At 39.9% G+C, this 14,814-nt stretch overlaps 3 protein-coding genes across 3 annotated transcripts in view; all 3 read left to right on the top strand.

Moving 5' to 3' along the window:
• Window positions 1-14,814, top strand: part of LOC146472187 (uncharacterized) — a 155,072-nt gene that overhangs the window by 25,374 nt on the left and 114,884 nt on the right. The window lies entirely within an intron of this gene.
• LOC146472191 (uncharacterized) overlaps window positions 8,294-14,814 on the top strand; it is a 62,802-nt gene continuing 56,281 nt past the window's right edge. The window contains exons 1-3 of the mRNA XM_085119597.1: window positions 8,294-8,434; window positions 9,687-9,760; window positions 11,428-11,496. Of these exons, the coding sequence (XP_084975723.1) occupies window positions 11,476-11,496 (21 nt within the window). The 5' untranslated portion in view covers window positions 8,294-8,434; window positions 9,687-9,760; window positions 11,428-11,475. The remainder of the gene's footprint in view (window positions 8,435-9,686; window positions 9,761-11,427; window positions 11,497-14,814) is intronic.
• Window positions 11,428-14,814, top strand: part of LOC146472188 (uncharacterized) — a 118,271-nt gene continuing 114,884 nt past the window's right edge. Inside the window, exon 1 of the mRNA XM_085119595.1 lies at window positions 11,428-11,496. Within this exon, the coding sequence (XP_084975721.1) occupies window positions 11,476-11,496 (21 nt within the window). The 5' untranslated portion in view covers window positions 11,428-11,475. The remainder of the gene's footprint in view (window positions 11,497-14,814) is intronic.

The following is a 14,814-nucleotide window of genomic DNA, read 5'->3' as shown; positions in this document are numbered from 1 at the left end:
ATCTTGTTGCACCGTTGTGACACAAGTTGCACGGATCGTTGCCTAGTGTAACATGCCCTGAAATGAACATGCCTTGCAACGTTTTTGTTGCAGTCGCCGTCGTACTAAGTAAAACGGACTTCTACCTCTCGCAACGATTGCGACAACAAAAAAATTGCGTGACATGTTCGTTTCAGGGCATGTCACAGCAGGCAACAATTCGTGCAACTTGTGTCGCAACAAAATTGCGAGACAAGTTGCAAGAAAATTGTCTAGTGTAACAGCGCCTTTAAAACTTGAGAGCTCGAGGCTTATTAAATGAAATAAGGAAAACATGGTTTTAAAAAATGTGATATCTGGAACGTTTTACCGCCACAACAGAGCAGGTACGATTTTCTTAAAGTTCAAACATTTTTCATTTAGTGTGCCAAAACTCAAAGAAATGGGTTCAATCTTCCTACGAAAAAGCGCGATTCAAAAACGCTACCAACGCGCCGATAAAAAGGAATGGGCACCTTAAAGGGGCAGTGTCACTATGAATAACCGAAAAACGTATTTGTTTCAATGCAAGCGTTAAAATAGTGGTTGATTTTTTGTTAACAATTGCCCTACTAGTGCACAGAAACAACTATCAATTATGTTTGGCTGCGGATAGCTAGGATGGGAGTGGATTGTAGTTGTTTTTTTTTTCAATGTCGTTCTGTGTACTTTAGAGAAGTCGCCAAACGTTGATTATGGTTTGTTCATCCTACGAGAAAAACCTTAATATTTCTTCCCTATGTTGTAAGAGCAATTTCATGTTACAAAACAGGTTCTTTGTCAAATATTTGAGCCGTTTCACTTTGACCAAAATGCAAAATCGCTGTGACAGTGCCCCGTTAATGTCCAAAAGCTTCGATTTTTTATTCCTCATACAAACTCTTTTTACAGAGCGCTTAAGGCCGCTTGTAACTTAGCACCGCTTGCACTCGAAGGTGACGTCCCGACTCCTTGCTCGCACGCAAGCCTGTCTTGTGGTTGTGCTCTAAAGTCTTATGCTTTCTTCGCATGCGTCAACCTGTCTTTCTAATAGTTAATCATAGGTCAGCCGTTGGGTGGTTTGGGGCGCTTTCTAGTCAGCCAAACGTTCCTGTTTTAAGTCTGGAAAAAAATAGATGCTGATTGGAACAGCATTTTCTGTTCCATTCACGAGTTTCGTGCGTAACCAATCAGCTTACGTCGGAGAAAGCGGGCCCGAGTAGGAATTGCCGAACAGAACGGAAGCTTCTGGCTCCGATTTTTCCAGAAAATTAGGCAAACTTCACGACGTGTACCCGAATTTCCGTAATTTTATTCCGGAAAATTTCAGTTCCATTCGATTCCTCGCCCAAATGTTTAGCGTCCCTTGTCTTCTCTTGACTTTAAATTTATTGGCCACTTTTATATTCTCGCCACTCAACATTTAAACAAACCTTCGCTTTTTAAAGGGAAAGTCAAAAGTAGTATACACTAAAATACTCTGACGTGAAGATGAGCTGTTTTTGTTGCTCTGTTACTAAAATCAATAGGCTACATGCAGGAGTTTAGTACGAAAAAAGTCGTTGTAATCTTCAGTCATTACTTTACTTTCCAAAGTAAGTGAAAATATTTTCCCATTAGTTGCAAACTTGAACCTGATTGGCAGATAAAAAAACTTACATGATAGTGCAAGAAGAAATGGGAATTTTTCGCAAATGAAAAGGTAATCCTGTTCCAACCGGTTGAAAGACGTTCGTTTGGTCCGGAAAATCTCCATTTTGTCGGCGCATTTCGACCATTGAACCGAACATTTTAGCTGAATGGAAAGCGTCCCAACTCCTCTTTTGCCGTTCGGAACGGAACATCGGAAATTCCATAACTTTGTCACTTTTCCAGTTTCCAGCCTCTGAACAGGGACAGTCGTGCGGCATTGTAAACAGAAAACACCATCTCTTTCGCTTGGTATGAAAAAAGACCTTACTGTCAAGCGTGGTTTTCATTAGGACATAAGCATATGCACAAACACCGCTTAAGCAAATGAGAATACCTGCGACATCAGCATAAGCACAAGAGGAATGCACCACCCCACCTTCCTTTCTCGTGCTTATGCTTATCTTTACTACCGCAGTTTTTACAAACAAGAATGGGGACGACATAAACCAAGCACAAGGCAGTTAGCCGTTTCGTCCGCCAACTTGCTTAACATCGAGGGGAGCTTGTATCGAGAATCCCGTTAAGAATGGTTTTCTGTGCGTGCGTCTGTCCTTATGCTTATGTACTCACTTGCTTATCTGTATGCTTATGATTTTGTCTTAGTGGAAACCAGGTCTTATTTAGCGGTGTTCCCAAACATCCGGGTTTGCGCATGTCCTAGATTTAAGTATCATAGGATCATATTACACCAGTTTTGTTCGTAGAAGATTACCATCATTTTCCATTGGAAAGCAAGGCGAAAAAGGTGGAGCTCTGGAAACGTGAGTGATTGGATACTTTGGCTTGTACCCCAGTGGTAACAGGAGCCTCTATCTGTATTAACTCTTCCAGTCAATCAATTCCTGAGTAGATCTATGTTTTAGAACTGCTTTTCCCTCGAAAAGGGGTGACGTATGACAATTCAATTGTCATCGCTTTTTAACTCGTGAATGCGCGCATGCGCAATGAACGAGTTATAGCGATAGCTGACTCTCGACTTGGTCGGTCGATCAGTCGGTTTTGTCGTTAACTTTCGGGCGTGCGCAGTGAATGAGTTTTAAATTCAATTAGTGGAAAAAAACACGCGAATATTTGTTGTTCATGGCGCATCAGGAAATTCTTATTCAATATGTAGAGAATAATTTGACGATCATTTAGTGCAAGAATGGCGATTTTTCGTTCAATCTGAGCAAAGTTTCAAGTTTTTTCAGTTTTTCAGAAAGTCCGGGGTCGTAAACTCAATTAGTGAAAAAAAAAAAAACGTGAAAATTTGTTTCACGACGCGTCAGAATTCTCTCATTCATTCTGTAAAGAATAATTTGACAATCATTTTAGTGTAAGAATGGGGATTTTTCGTTGAATCTGAGCAAAGTTATAGGATTTTTTCGTTTTTTTCTACGAAGTGCGGTTTCTTTCAAGAATTAAAAATAATTTAATTTAAAAATAATTTAATTAAAAAATAATTTAATTTGTCAGTTTTCACGCGAAAGCGGAACGTGCCATGTCACGCATCATTGACGTCGTAAACAAAATTATGCAAATTTCTGGTGAAATGAACACTTTTAAGATCTTGTCAGCTTTCATAGAGGTTTCAAAGGGAAAAAATGTTTCATTTTCGAAATTTACAACTGGTAATTTATGGGAAAGCAAAAGGACGCGGTCGATAAATAATTCTTATTTAGCAAGAGCTTGTCATAGTTCATTATTTTTACTTGAGGATTGCGTGGACTGAACTCCAAAGGAAAAATTTCACGCATTTATGTCGGGCATGAATCGTAATGCGATACTTTGTTGAACATATTTCCCTTTGTGAGATCGGCTTGCCCTACAGTAATTTTGTAATTTTAATTCCCAAAAAAACTTCACTTGCCCATCGGGCAAGTGATGGTTAGAATCCACTAGCCCGATCGCGAAATCCAGTAGCCGCGGACTATCACACGAATTTGCATGACGTAGCTGCACATGGCGTGCTCTTATAAACTTTGAATAAAAAAAACACGTGATATTTTTTAATCGGCGCATCAGAATAATCGGCTTATTCAATCTGTACAGAATAATTTGACAATCATTTTAATAGTACAAGAATGGTCATTTTTCGTTACATAATCGGGCAAAGATATAATTTCTTTTAGCTTTTGAGGAAGTTTCCGTAGCCGTCTAAATTGCAATTACTATGTGTCATCTGCATTCACGAGTTGGCTCACAGGAGCCTTTGATCTTTGATTGGGTAGCTAAACCGTGGGCGGTTCAAAGGTCCCTTGAGACTCGTTCTAAAAATAAACCTACTTGGGAAATGGTTGACTATAAGGCTTAGTATAAGAGATGGAGGCTCCAGGTCATGAGCTCTTGAATATTGTCATTATTCGTCCTACTGTAGACACTGTTTGTTGCTAAAGCATTCTTTAAAATTTAGATTTTTTTTAAGGCTTGAAAACGCACGTGAAATCGCAGAGAAATGGCTTATCCAAGAGTAGCCTTTAAAAGTTGTTTTCTATTTGAATTAAGGGCCATAGCTTTTTAGTGTCAACTGACACTGTTTTTCGTTAAACCTTTCACAACCAAAGTAGCTGAAAATCAAATGTGGGTAAGAAGCCTAATTTGGTTTTTGTAAAGACACTAAGCGAACGTGAAATCGCAGAGACTTGGCTTATCTAAGAGTAGCCTTGTAAAATTGTATTCAGTATTAAGGTGGCCGAACACAGTTTTTCCAGTACACAGGTGTTAGTAAACATTATTTGAAAACTACGTACTTCTGAGTACCTGAAATTAGCATGGTGCAAGATTAACTAAGAAGGAATAAATTTTGATACTTCTTGTTGATCAAGGTGCCGTTGCCATGGCAACGCAGCAAGCTATTAACCGTCCACAAATAATGGTTTTTCTTAATTTTTAAAAAATGCACTCGTTAGATTTTTTCCAAATTTTTTATCCAGAAAAACTCACAAAATACTGACATAGTGATGCTGCTTTCATGTATTTTAAATGTTGGTTTTGCACTTTAATGTTTTTTGAAGATACCCTCTGTTAGATTTTGTTTTTGGTTTGTAGGCAAGTTACGCTTTTAGAAAACTACTGTTTTGTCAAATTTCACGAAATTCTAACGAGCGGTTACTTAGAAAACAGTTCATTTCCATTAAAATAACCAGTCACAATTTTTGTTCAAATGCGCATGCGTCTTTTAATTAGGGTTTCTCAGAAAGATGAAAAGCGTACAAAAAAGGCTTAGTTGATTGTGAACTCACTTTCTTTGTTCGGCGATAAATGAAGAAGGATTCACAAACGAGAAACTAAGTTATTTTAAGAGAAAAACTTACCTTTGTGATCCATTTGGTATAAAATCGAGGGATCGATAGTATTTGCATGCTTACCACAACCCTAGCGCGCGCTTAATAGAATCACTAACAGAATCTGTAAAGCGCGCGCTAACTGTGTTCGGCCACCTTAAGTAAGGGCGGCAAGGCTTTAAGTGTCAACTGACACTTTGTTCCTCGTTAAACCTTTCACAACAAAAGTAGCTAAAAATCAAATGTGGGTAAGAAGCCTAATTTGGTTTTTGTAAAAAAACAAAGCGAATGTGAAATCGCAGAGCTCATCCTCATTTTTGCATAGATTTTTAATTATGTTCAATTTTATTACATACATTCCTGTTAAACCATTGAGGGCAACAGCGTTTTGAGTGTCTACTGTCACTTTGTCCCTTTGATACTTTCAGTGGTGTATAGAGCGGTTATCATTCGAGTGTTGTAAAACCAAAAACCTTATTCATTGCTCGGGCCAATCACTGCAGACGGAAACAACATTTAACCAATCAGAATTCGAAGCAAATACATGTAACCGGCGTCAAGCGCGGGAAAACGAGTGCGAACAAGTTCACGATTGGTTTTGGTTTTTCTTCTTATTGGTTGAGAAAGTGGCGATTTCTGATAACCAATCAGAGCGCAGTAAAGCAAAGCCTCAGCGGTCACGAAATTCCTTTCGTCACTCAACTGAAATCCGCTCTATAAACAAAAATATTTAAGTATTTTACCAATAATGCAACAAATATTGCTGCCCTTATAACTTCATGCTTTAGAAAAGATATTGAAGTTTTTGTAATATAAATTCAAGCGAATTGCGATGGGTAGCGCCATTGTCATGTTTTACTTAGCTGCAAGGAACATTTTTAAACAGACCTGTACAGATTAATTTTTTGAGCCGGCAGGGTGTTAAATTTCTTAGAATATGTACACTTGTAACAATTTCCAGAAAATAAACTTTGCTGGTAATAATCAGTGTTGTTTCCTTTCGATACCACCGAATAGGCCGTTCACCCAGACGAATTAAGATGCGATTTCGGTAGCCAACGCTTGCGATGTATAATTTGTGCGCCATTTTGTCTAGACCAAAGTGAACACGCGAGAACGAGTGCGAGTTGATTCGCTCGCGCGTGTTTTCTTCCTTCCACCACCCTTGAGAATAATACTATAAGAGACAGCTCGCCGAGTCTGGGTTTTGTCATGTTCGTGTCTCCAAAGGGATCTCTGAACGCAGTCTTTTTGTTGACACCGTATGCACTCTTCTCTCGTCGTATAAAAATTACAGTCGAAAATCTCACCTGAATTCGCCCGCGTTGGCGGCCTGAAGGAAAAAAAGTGTTAAAATCGGGGTAAACCACAAGAAGTTTTGCCTTTTTCACACCAACATTTGATACGACCAATATTTTGTTGCATTGGGATTGCAATTGCTGTTGATGATTAGAATAGGTTGTTCAGTTTTTCTCATCCGGCTCCTGTCAGGTACTTGCATGTACCAAAATAGAACTCTGCTGTCATTTTTACCACTTAAATAGTTTCAAATTTAAACTAGAATAATTGTTCAAATGTAAAACCTAATTCGTATTTGGCTTGTAACCCTCCTCGGAAAATCGGACGTTGAAGTGGAAAGAAGAGCTTCAGAGAGGTTTTTAATTTAGTGTCGTGATACCAAAACTAAAGTAATTACTCTGACCAATCGCAACAGGTGTAAACAACCCAACGAGCCAATCCCCCGTGGGGAGAGAGAGAGAGATGGGGCCGAGTAGGAGAGGACCCTGGGAACAGGGGGTTGCCAATTAGAATTCGAATCAAATACAAGCGCGGAAAAAAGGCGTGTGGTCACACCTAGTGCCTGAGTACGATTCTCGCTGGAAAATAATGTGAACGACCATTTTCTCAAGTATCCACGCCAGAATTCGGGCACGGTGTCCATGTCCAAATTCTGGATTAACGTATTAGCGTAGCATTTTTCACCTTATAGCGCACCAGGTTTTCGACAGCCAATGAAAAAAAAGATATTTTTGGATGGACCCAGAACCACTCGTTCGACAATTTAAAAAGAAAAAACGTTGGGGCTCTGGGGACGAGAATGGGCTCCATCAAATATATAGTTTATCGACGTCTAAACGTTTCGTGTGTGTAAACGCATTTCCAAACACCAACAGTTGTTGATTCAAATCTATTGTCGATTGAAAATAGTTGTCAATAACGATTTGACTCGTCTGTGGAGGCTCTTAAAATCCTTGTATCGAATCCTTGGGTGCCATTCTCTGTAGCCCAGCTGAGGAGCCAATGACTAGGAGTCTCCACTGTATTATTAATTCTTCGATTCAACACTTTCCCGCGAAAAGTTTATTCGTAGAACCACTTTTCCCTTGAAAGGGATGACGTATGACAATTCAATTGTCAATGCTGTTCTTTTGATTAGATTTTTGAACTGTGGTCCAATGGTCCCCTGGAGACTGGTCTATTAATGGATCTATTAATGGAGGCTGGACCTGGAGGCTTCAGGTCACGATTTCCTGCCCCTGGAAAGCCGAAAAAAGAAATACAAAAGCAATCGACTCATAAGGACATGATGAAGCCTGCGCTGCAAGTGTTTCCGTTTGTGCATTTTTCGCTGTTTGACCACGCGGAAATTGGGAGAGAGCAAAAATAGAGGAAAAGGGGGAAGGGGAGAGGAGAAGAAGTTTCTTCCTCTTTCCTTCCCTCCCCTTCCCTATTTTTTCCTCTCACCTTATTTCGCGCGCATCCAAAATACGGAAAGGTTTTTTGGTGCAGAAAACTCCATGGAAACGCTTGCTTTGCAGGCTAGGCCATGATGAGACTGGGGATTGTCTCATTCTGTCCTCGGTTGTTTAAAGAGCGCATATCTCTATCCAGTGGATAAATCGCTATCCAGCAGATAAAAATGTACTCCAACTAATGCATTTTACGTGGTGGAAAGCTGGACATATTTATCCACTGGATACAAATATCCGCTCTTTTAACAACCGGAGCCTAGTTAGGTGTTCTTGATTTTAGACTTGTTTATTTTTTTTGTTTGTTTTGTTTTGTTTTGTTTTGTTTTTGCTGGTTTGTTTGATGCCTTCAAATATCCATTTCCTTGTCCTTAATCCTTGATTCCTTGTCCAATGATTTATTTCTTCATCCAGCAAAACGGCAAACCATGTGACAGCCCATGTGACACTATTTGACCAATGAAATAAGCTCTTTACCATTTTTGGATGCAACGCGGAAGTCAAGACCAAATGTTCTCAATTTTGAGTTTTACTGCAATTTACTCTTGTTTTGTATCTTTTATCTTTGAATTTTCGCGTTTTCTTACCTGTTATCAATCGTGTAACCATGGGCTGACTTCATCGAGTCACAAGGGTCTCAATATGTAGGCTGCTGGGAATAGCGTGATCGTTTTGGTCTTTTGGCGTTTACGTGCAACTCAATTTCCCTGCAGACTTTCGGCATGCCAGAAGGTAAGCTTGGGACTAGTTTATGGGAACTCAACGTAGAGATAAAGTAAGGTCAAGCTCGGTGTACCGCTGTCATACTTACCCTCTTTCACAAGCAGCGAGCATAAATTTAGCAGAACATACACACCTCTGTTCCGAAGAAACCGCACATGAAGTTTGTGAGACGGATCGCGTGACATGTTCAAGCTTCTTGTTAGACGCTAATTTGATTTATTTGTGAACTCTCATAACTCTTGCTGGCTATCACTGTGGTTAATTTAAGGATAGGACCGACGATCGAGAGTGAAAACAGCCGGGTGTTTTTGCTTTGGTCATCTTAAAGTTAAGCTCTGGTGTCGGTATCCATCGAAGAAAGTTTCCAAATTTCATGTTTGATTTATGCCATCATGTTAAGCTGACATTGTGATTTTACCCTATTTCTTTGTTTGTTTGTTGTGTAAATCTCTCAGGTCCAATGGTAAAATGATAAATTAATATAAAGGAACTGTTAGATCAGTGAAGATTTTATTTATTTAACCCCCAGTCCAGAGAATACGTCTAAAAACTTACTGTTTTAATAACTTAAATAAACTTACTGTTTACAACTGGGCCCTTGCTTGCAAATGAGATATTAAGTGAAAAGATATGTCCAGGAAAGATGAGTGATCATTACACTTTTGTCATGGTTTACGGTCTGGTTAAATTTTTTTCAGCGCTCATTTTGCGTGTTGATATAATCTCCTACGATTTTTGTGAAGGTGTCCTAAGATTGTGAATTAGGTTAACTTGATGGTCTGTCAAAAATTACAGTAACAATATAGTAACTGTTTTGAAGTTTTCTTCATAGAGCATGCTTCCAGTAGGTTGATCCAGTTGCTAAAATAACCTACTGTACTTTATACAAAATGTTGGACTTACTGATTGTCCATAGTTGCGTATAGGTCATATTTGTAATGCATAATGAAATTGGAGTAATAAAATGGAGTGTTAATTCTTAAGACTGATGTCCCAATCCTTTAGGGTAAACCTTACTCAAAGTGAATTTTCACTGTCATGTAATTTTTCATGCATTAATGGATCTGAATTTACATAAGAGGGTAATTAAGCTGTCCATGTGTTTTTTTCTAGTTTGATTTATGCACATTTATTCACACCTGTAAATGTATGCAAAATTATGCAACAATGAAAACCCAGCTTCATATATGCATTATACATAAAAGTTAGAGGGTAATTTCAGTGTGCTATCACTTATTGGTCTTTTAATGTCATTTTAAAGACCTCGCCAGTGTCCTTGTGTTGCTTTACGTGGATTCAAGATGTCAGTGATGATATACTCTGCAGCAACTTTTGGTAAGTTTTTGTTGGTTCTTGAAATCAGTCACACTGCGCAGAAAACTACCCTTAACACCTTTCATACAAGCCATCAGATAAGCCTTCCGCTCCCCCTACATTTTTTTAACTAAACTTTCTGTTCCAATAGTGTCTTATACATGATGATGTCATTCTTGGTATAAATGCCAGTAATGTTGATGTCGTCCATGATGAGTTCATGTTTCCTACATTGTACTTACACTGCTCGGTGGAAGGAAATCGCCAATGGTCGAACCTCCCTACCTGAATTTTCTTTGCCCAACATGATGACACCCTTTGTTATGTGAAAAGTATGTGATGGAAAAATTGCCGGTGATTTTAATCATGTAAAGAATCACTTAACCTGTTATTTAAAGCTGGGCTCAGAGAAAAGATTTAGGTATTCAAAGGGAACTGAAAACCTTTTTTCCTCCAAAGCAGATTCAGCTATTTCCCATGAGAAGTTCAACTTTCTAATTATAGTTCCATGCCATTTCCTCACTTTTCAGCTCAAAAATTTCAATTCTTCAGCATCTTTACAAGTTTTTTTCGGTTGCATGTGCATTATGTTTGGAAGATTTCTTTGCTTTTCTTCGATTAATTTTTACTTGGCTGGTAGCTTTCCTGCTGGTTTTTGTTTCAGAACAAAGCAAAACTTTGTTGGTACAGACTCACTTCATAGATTCTCACAATTTGAACCTGAGCGTTAAATGAAAGAGGAAGCTTTAAAGTGATCGCCTCAATTGCTCAAATATTTGTTCACTGTTGTGTTGGTTCTTACAATCTTTGCAAGCCATTTCAAAAGATGTTATAGGCCATCCATGCTAACTAATGCCCCATCAGTGAGGCATTGTACAGTTCCAGAAAATACCTCCTTCAACAGAAGGGTTTTCTTTTGCATCACCCCATCCCCCCTGGAAATTCCAGTTTAGCTCTTGGTTTTTAAGATCCTCTCCCCCTAGGAATTTCTAATTACCACCTTCCTTGGGGTGGGTATGGATGCTTTCTGGAACTGCACATTTTAAACAACAAACCAACAAATAATATTCCTTAACCTTTCCTACTGTATATTCCTCTACGAGGAAACAAACATGAATCTCAGATCACGACCATTAGGCTAATGCTTTGGTGTACGGAAGAAAATTTGTGATGCAATCTCACATGAGTGCTGTTCAGGAGTGCATCTTATGACTAAGAACATTTGTAGAAAATTCTTTTGGTTTCTATGAATCACCCATATTTGCAAGTCCACCGGTACGTACATACCCTTACCTTAACTTAACTATGGTACACGTAATCCCTTTCGTGAGAAGCTGTTTCCAGTGCCACTCTAGTTGTCTCAACTGGTTTAAAAATTAATTTCCCAGTAACTATAAGCTCAGTATGACTACAAGTTATCGCTAAAATAAGTCTGCTCTTGTATAAGTTTGTTTAAATTGAAATTATGCACATGAAGGGATATGTAGTTTGCTTGTAAATATATCATATTGCAAACATTCTATGTAGGTGCTGCTAATCCAGTGGCTAGTACTGTGCATGTACATAGGGAAAAATAAAACCTTGTGTTGTTGGATTTCTATTTGAAAACAATATTGGTCAAGCAAACATGAAATCACATGCAACCACCCTACTGAAACAAGCTTTTATTCCTATTTACAGTAAGCGTGTTTTAATTTAGCATCAGAGTTGAAGGTTGTTTCTGAAGGCTTCCTGTGATGTCCAGGTTGACAATTAAGGTAACTCTCAGTCTGCCAGTAATTGAACTGATATAGCTAATGCTCATCTTGAAAATTGTACAGTCACTTTGTGTGTGCATATGCATTGTTGGTCTGGTAAACAAGAGCTAACCCCAGGGCAGGTGTCCATTCCTAACCTCATCCCTGTGAGGTGCAAGACCCCCCAAAACATACAATGTAGCTAACCCCAGTGCAGCTATTCACTCTCCCTAAACAAAGCTATTCATACTCCTATGAAATGCCCAATACCCCAAACAAGAGCTACATGTAACCCCCAAGGCAGGTGTTTACCCTCCCCAAGCTAAGCTTAACTACCTGTATGAGGTGCAAAAAGAACAAAAACAAAAACAAAAATACCTCTCCCCATGACAGGTGATCATCCTCACCAAACTAAGCTAACCTTACAATAATACATCTGTAAGGTGCCAAATCCCCCCAAAAATAACTATCCTTTAAGGGCAGGAGTTCACCCTCCCCAAACTAAACTAACCTTACCCTTGCAATGTGCGCAATCACCCAAACAATAGCTAACCCCAGGGCAGGTATTGACCCTCTCCAGACTAAGATAACCTTACCCCTAAAAGGTGCCCAATCACACAAACAATTGCTTACCCAGGGCAGCTATTCACTCTACCCAAACTACCCAACCTATTCATGAATACTCCTATGAAATGGCCAATCCCCCAAAAAAGAGCTAACCCCAGGGAGGTGTTCACCCTTCCCAAACTAAGCTACCCTTACCCCTGTGATGTGCCGAATCCCCCAAACAATAGCTAACCCCACGGTAGGTGTTCACCATCCCCAAAGTAAGCTTCCCTTACCCTTATACGGTGCCCAATCCCCGAAAAAAATGGCCCCTGTGATGTGCCCAATCCCCCAAACAATAGCTAACCCCACGGTAGGTGGTCAGCCTCCCCAAACTAAGGTAACCTTACCCCTGTGATGTGCACAATCCCCCAAACAATAGCTACCCCCTGGATAGGAGTTCACCCTCCCCAGACTAAGGTAACTTTACCCATGTGATGTGGCCAATCCCCCAAACTCCAGGGCAGGAATTCACCCTCCCCAAACTAAGCTAACGACACCCCTATGAGGTTCGCATTCTCCGAAACAATAGCTAATCCTAGGGCAGGTGTTCACCCTCTCCGGATTAAGCTAACCTTACCCCTCCCCCCTTACCCCTATTAGGTGCACAATTCCCCAAACAATAGCTAATCTCAAGGTAGGTGTTCCCTCTCTCCAGATTAAGCTAACCTTACCCCTGTGATGTGCCCAATCCCCCAAACAACAGCTAACCTCTGGGTAGGAGTTCACCCTCAGACTAAGCTTCCCTTTGAGCTGCCAAATCCCCAAACAATAGCCAACCCCAAGGTACATGTAGGTGTTTACCCTCCCAAAACTAAGCTAACCTTACCCCTATGAGGTAGGTGTTCACCCTCCCAAAACTAAGTTTACCTTATTCCTATAAGGTGCCCAATCCCCAGCAAAATAGCTAACCCCAGGGCAGGAATTGACCCTCCCCAAACAAAGTAAACCTTTCCCCTCAGAGGTGCACAATCACCCCAACAATAGCTGATCCCAGGTCATGTGTCCACCCTCCCCAAACTAAGCTAACTGAACCAATTGCCGGTTTTCACTGTCACACCATTGAAAAAATAAATCAAAACCATTCCATGAATGAAAATTGACATGTTATAATGAAATTGACATGTTATAGATGATAAATAAATATGGAATCTGTCCAAGTGTCAGGTCTGTGCGGTATTCCGTACTTGAGTTATCTGACAAAATGTTCCACACAAATTTAGAGAGCTTAGTGTGGAGACGCCATGTTTGTGCCCCTTTGAGGGGCACAAAGGGCACAAACATGGCGGGCGGAAATAGGAAAAAACATCTCGAGTTCACTTTTCCCAGAAAAGAGCATTGTTTTTTCCTTGTGAATTTTCGAATGTTTAGATAAATATTTCTCCTCAAACTTAAATTGTTTAGAATGCTGAAAATCACCCGAAGAGGCATTTTTAAGATACGGAACAGCTCTGTCACGGCCGTCCTCCTGATATCACGCACAATGAAAACTCGGAAATTGAAACTGTTCTATTTTCAAAAGGAAGTATGATATCGAGCTAAGAAATTATGAAAAGACATATTTTTAGGTAATCTTTCCTTGAATGAAGGTAAAAGTTTTGTAGGCTTCCCGGTTTTGAATTCTAGAATTTGGTGACGTCACGTGAAAACCAAGAATATGAGGTGCTCAATACCCCAAATAATTTCTAGCCCCAAAGTAGGTGTTCACCCTCCCCAGATTAAGCTAAGGTTATTTTTTTGAGATGCGCAATTCCCCAAATAATAGCTAACCCCAAGGCAGGTTTTTATCCTAACACACACTTAGCCTAGCTTACCCCTCTGAAGTACCCAATCCCCAAACAATAGCTAATCCTAGGGCAGGTGTTCCCTCTCCCCAGCCTAAGCTTACCTTACCCTTCTGAAGTGCCTTATTCCCCAAACAATAGCTAACCCCAGGGAAAGTGTTCACCCTCTGCAAATTAAGATAACCGCACCCCTACGAGGTGCCCAATCACCCAAATAGTAGCTTACCCCAAGGTAGGTGTTCACTCTCTCCAGATTAACCTAACCTTCCTCTTATGAGGTGTTTAATCCACCAAACAATAGCTAACCCCAGGGCAGTTGTTCACCCTCCCCAAACTAAGCTGACGTTACCCCTATGAGTTGCCCAATCCCCCAAACAATAGCTAATCCCATGGAAGGTGGTCCCCCTCCTCAGACTAAGCTAACCTTACGCCTGTGGGGTGCTTAATCCCCCAATAAGGACTAACCCCAGGACAGGGTTCGCCCTCCTCAGACTGAGCTAACCTTACTCTCAAAACTAGTTTTAAGTAAAGCAATACGGAAGACTGAACAAAGTTATTGACTCATAATACTGAAACCTGTTTTGCTGGTCAGTAGCAGTTTTGGGCCTTTGAAAGTATCTTAGTGAAAGCTGAGACATTTGACAGAGTTACTTCCAATTTTATCTGAGACACAAGAGGAGAGGGCTTGTTATTTTTAGTCTACACTGTATAGAACATATTTGTTCTTGTGATCATGTAGTAAAGGAATTGGTTCTTCCGTGTTATGAAAGTTTGGGATGACATGGATCCCACTTAAAACGTCTTACTTTTTAGTTTGTCGTCAAAGTGACTTAATTGGGTACGATTGTAAATAAACCCTTCGAACGTACTGAACAGGTACATTCAACTTAAATGATTTATTAGGCAGCCTCCTTAAATTCAATTTACTCCTCTAAAATGTAGCAAGCTT

The sequence above is a fragment of the Pavona decussata genome, unplaced genomic scaffold (genome assembly GCF_977016875.1).
Source record: "Pavona decussata unplaced genomic scaffold, jaPavDecu1.1 SCAFFOLD_100, whole genome shotgun sequence".
In the NCBI taxonomy this organism is placed as follows: domain Eukaryota; kingdom Metazoa; phylum Cnidaria; class Anthozoa; order Scleractinia; family Agariciidae; genus Pavona; species Pavona decussata.
The sequence above is the reverse complement of the archived record's forward strand: the minus strand, read 5'-3'. Positions and strand labels throughout refer to the sequence as shown.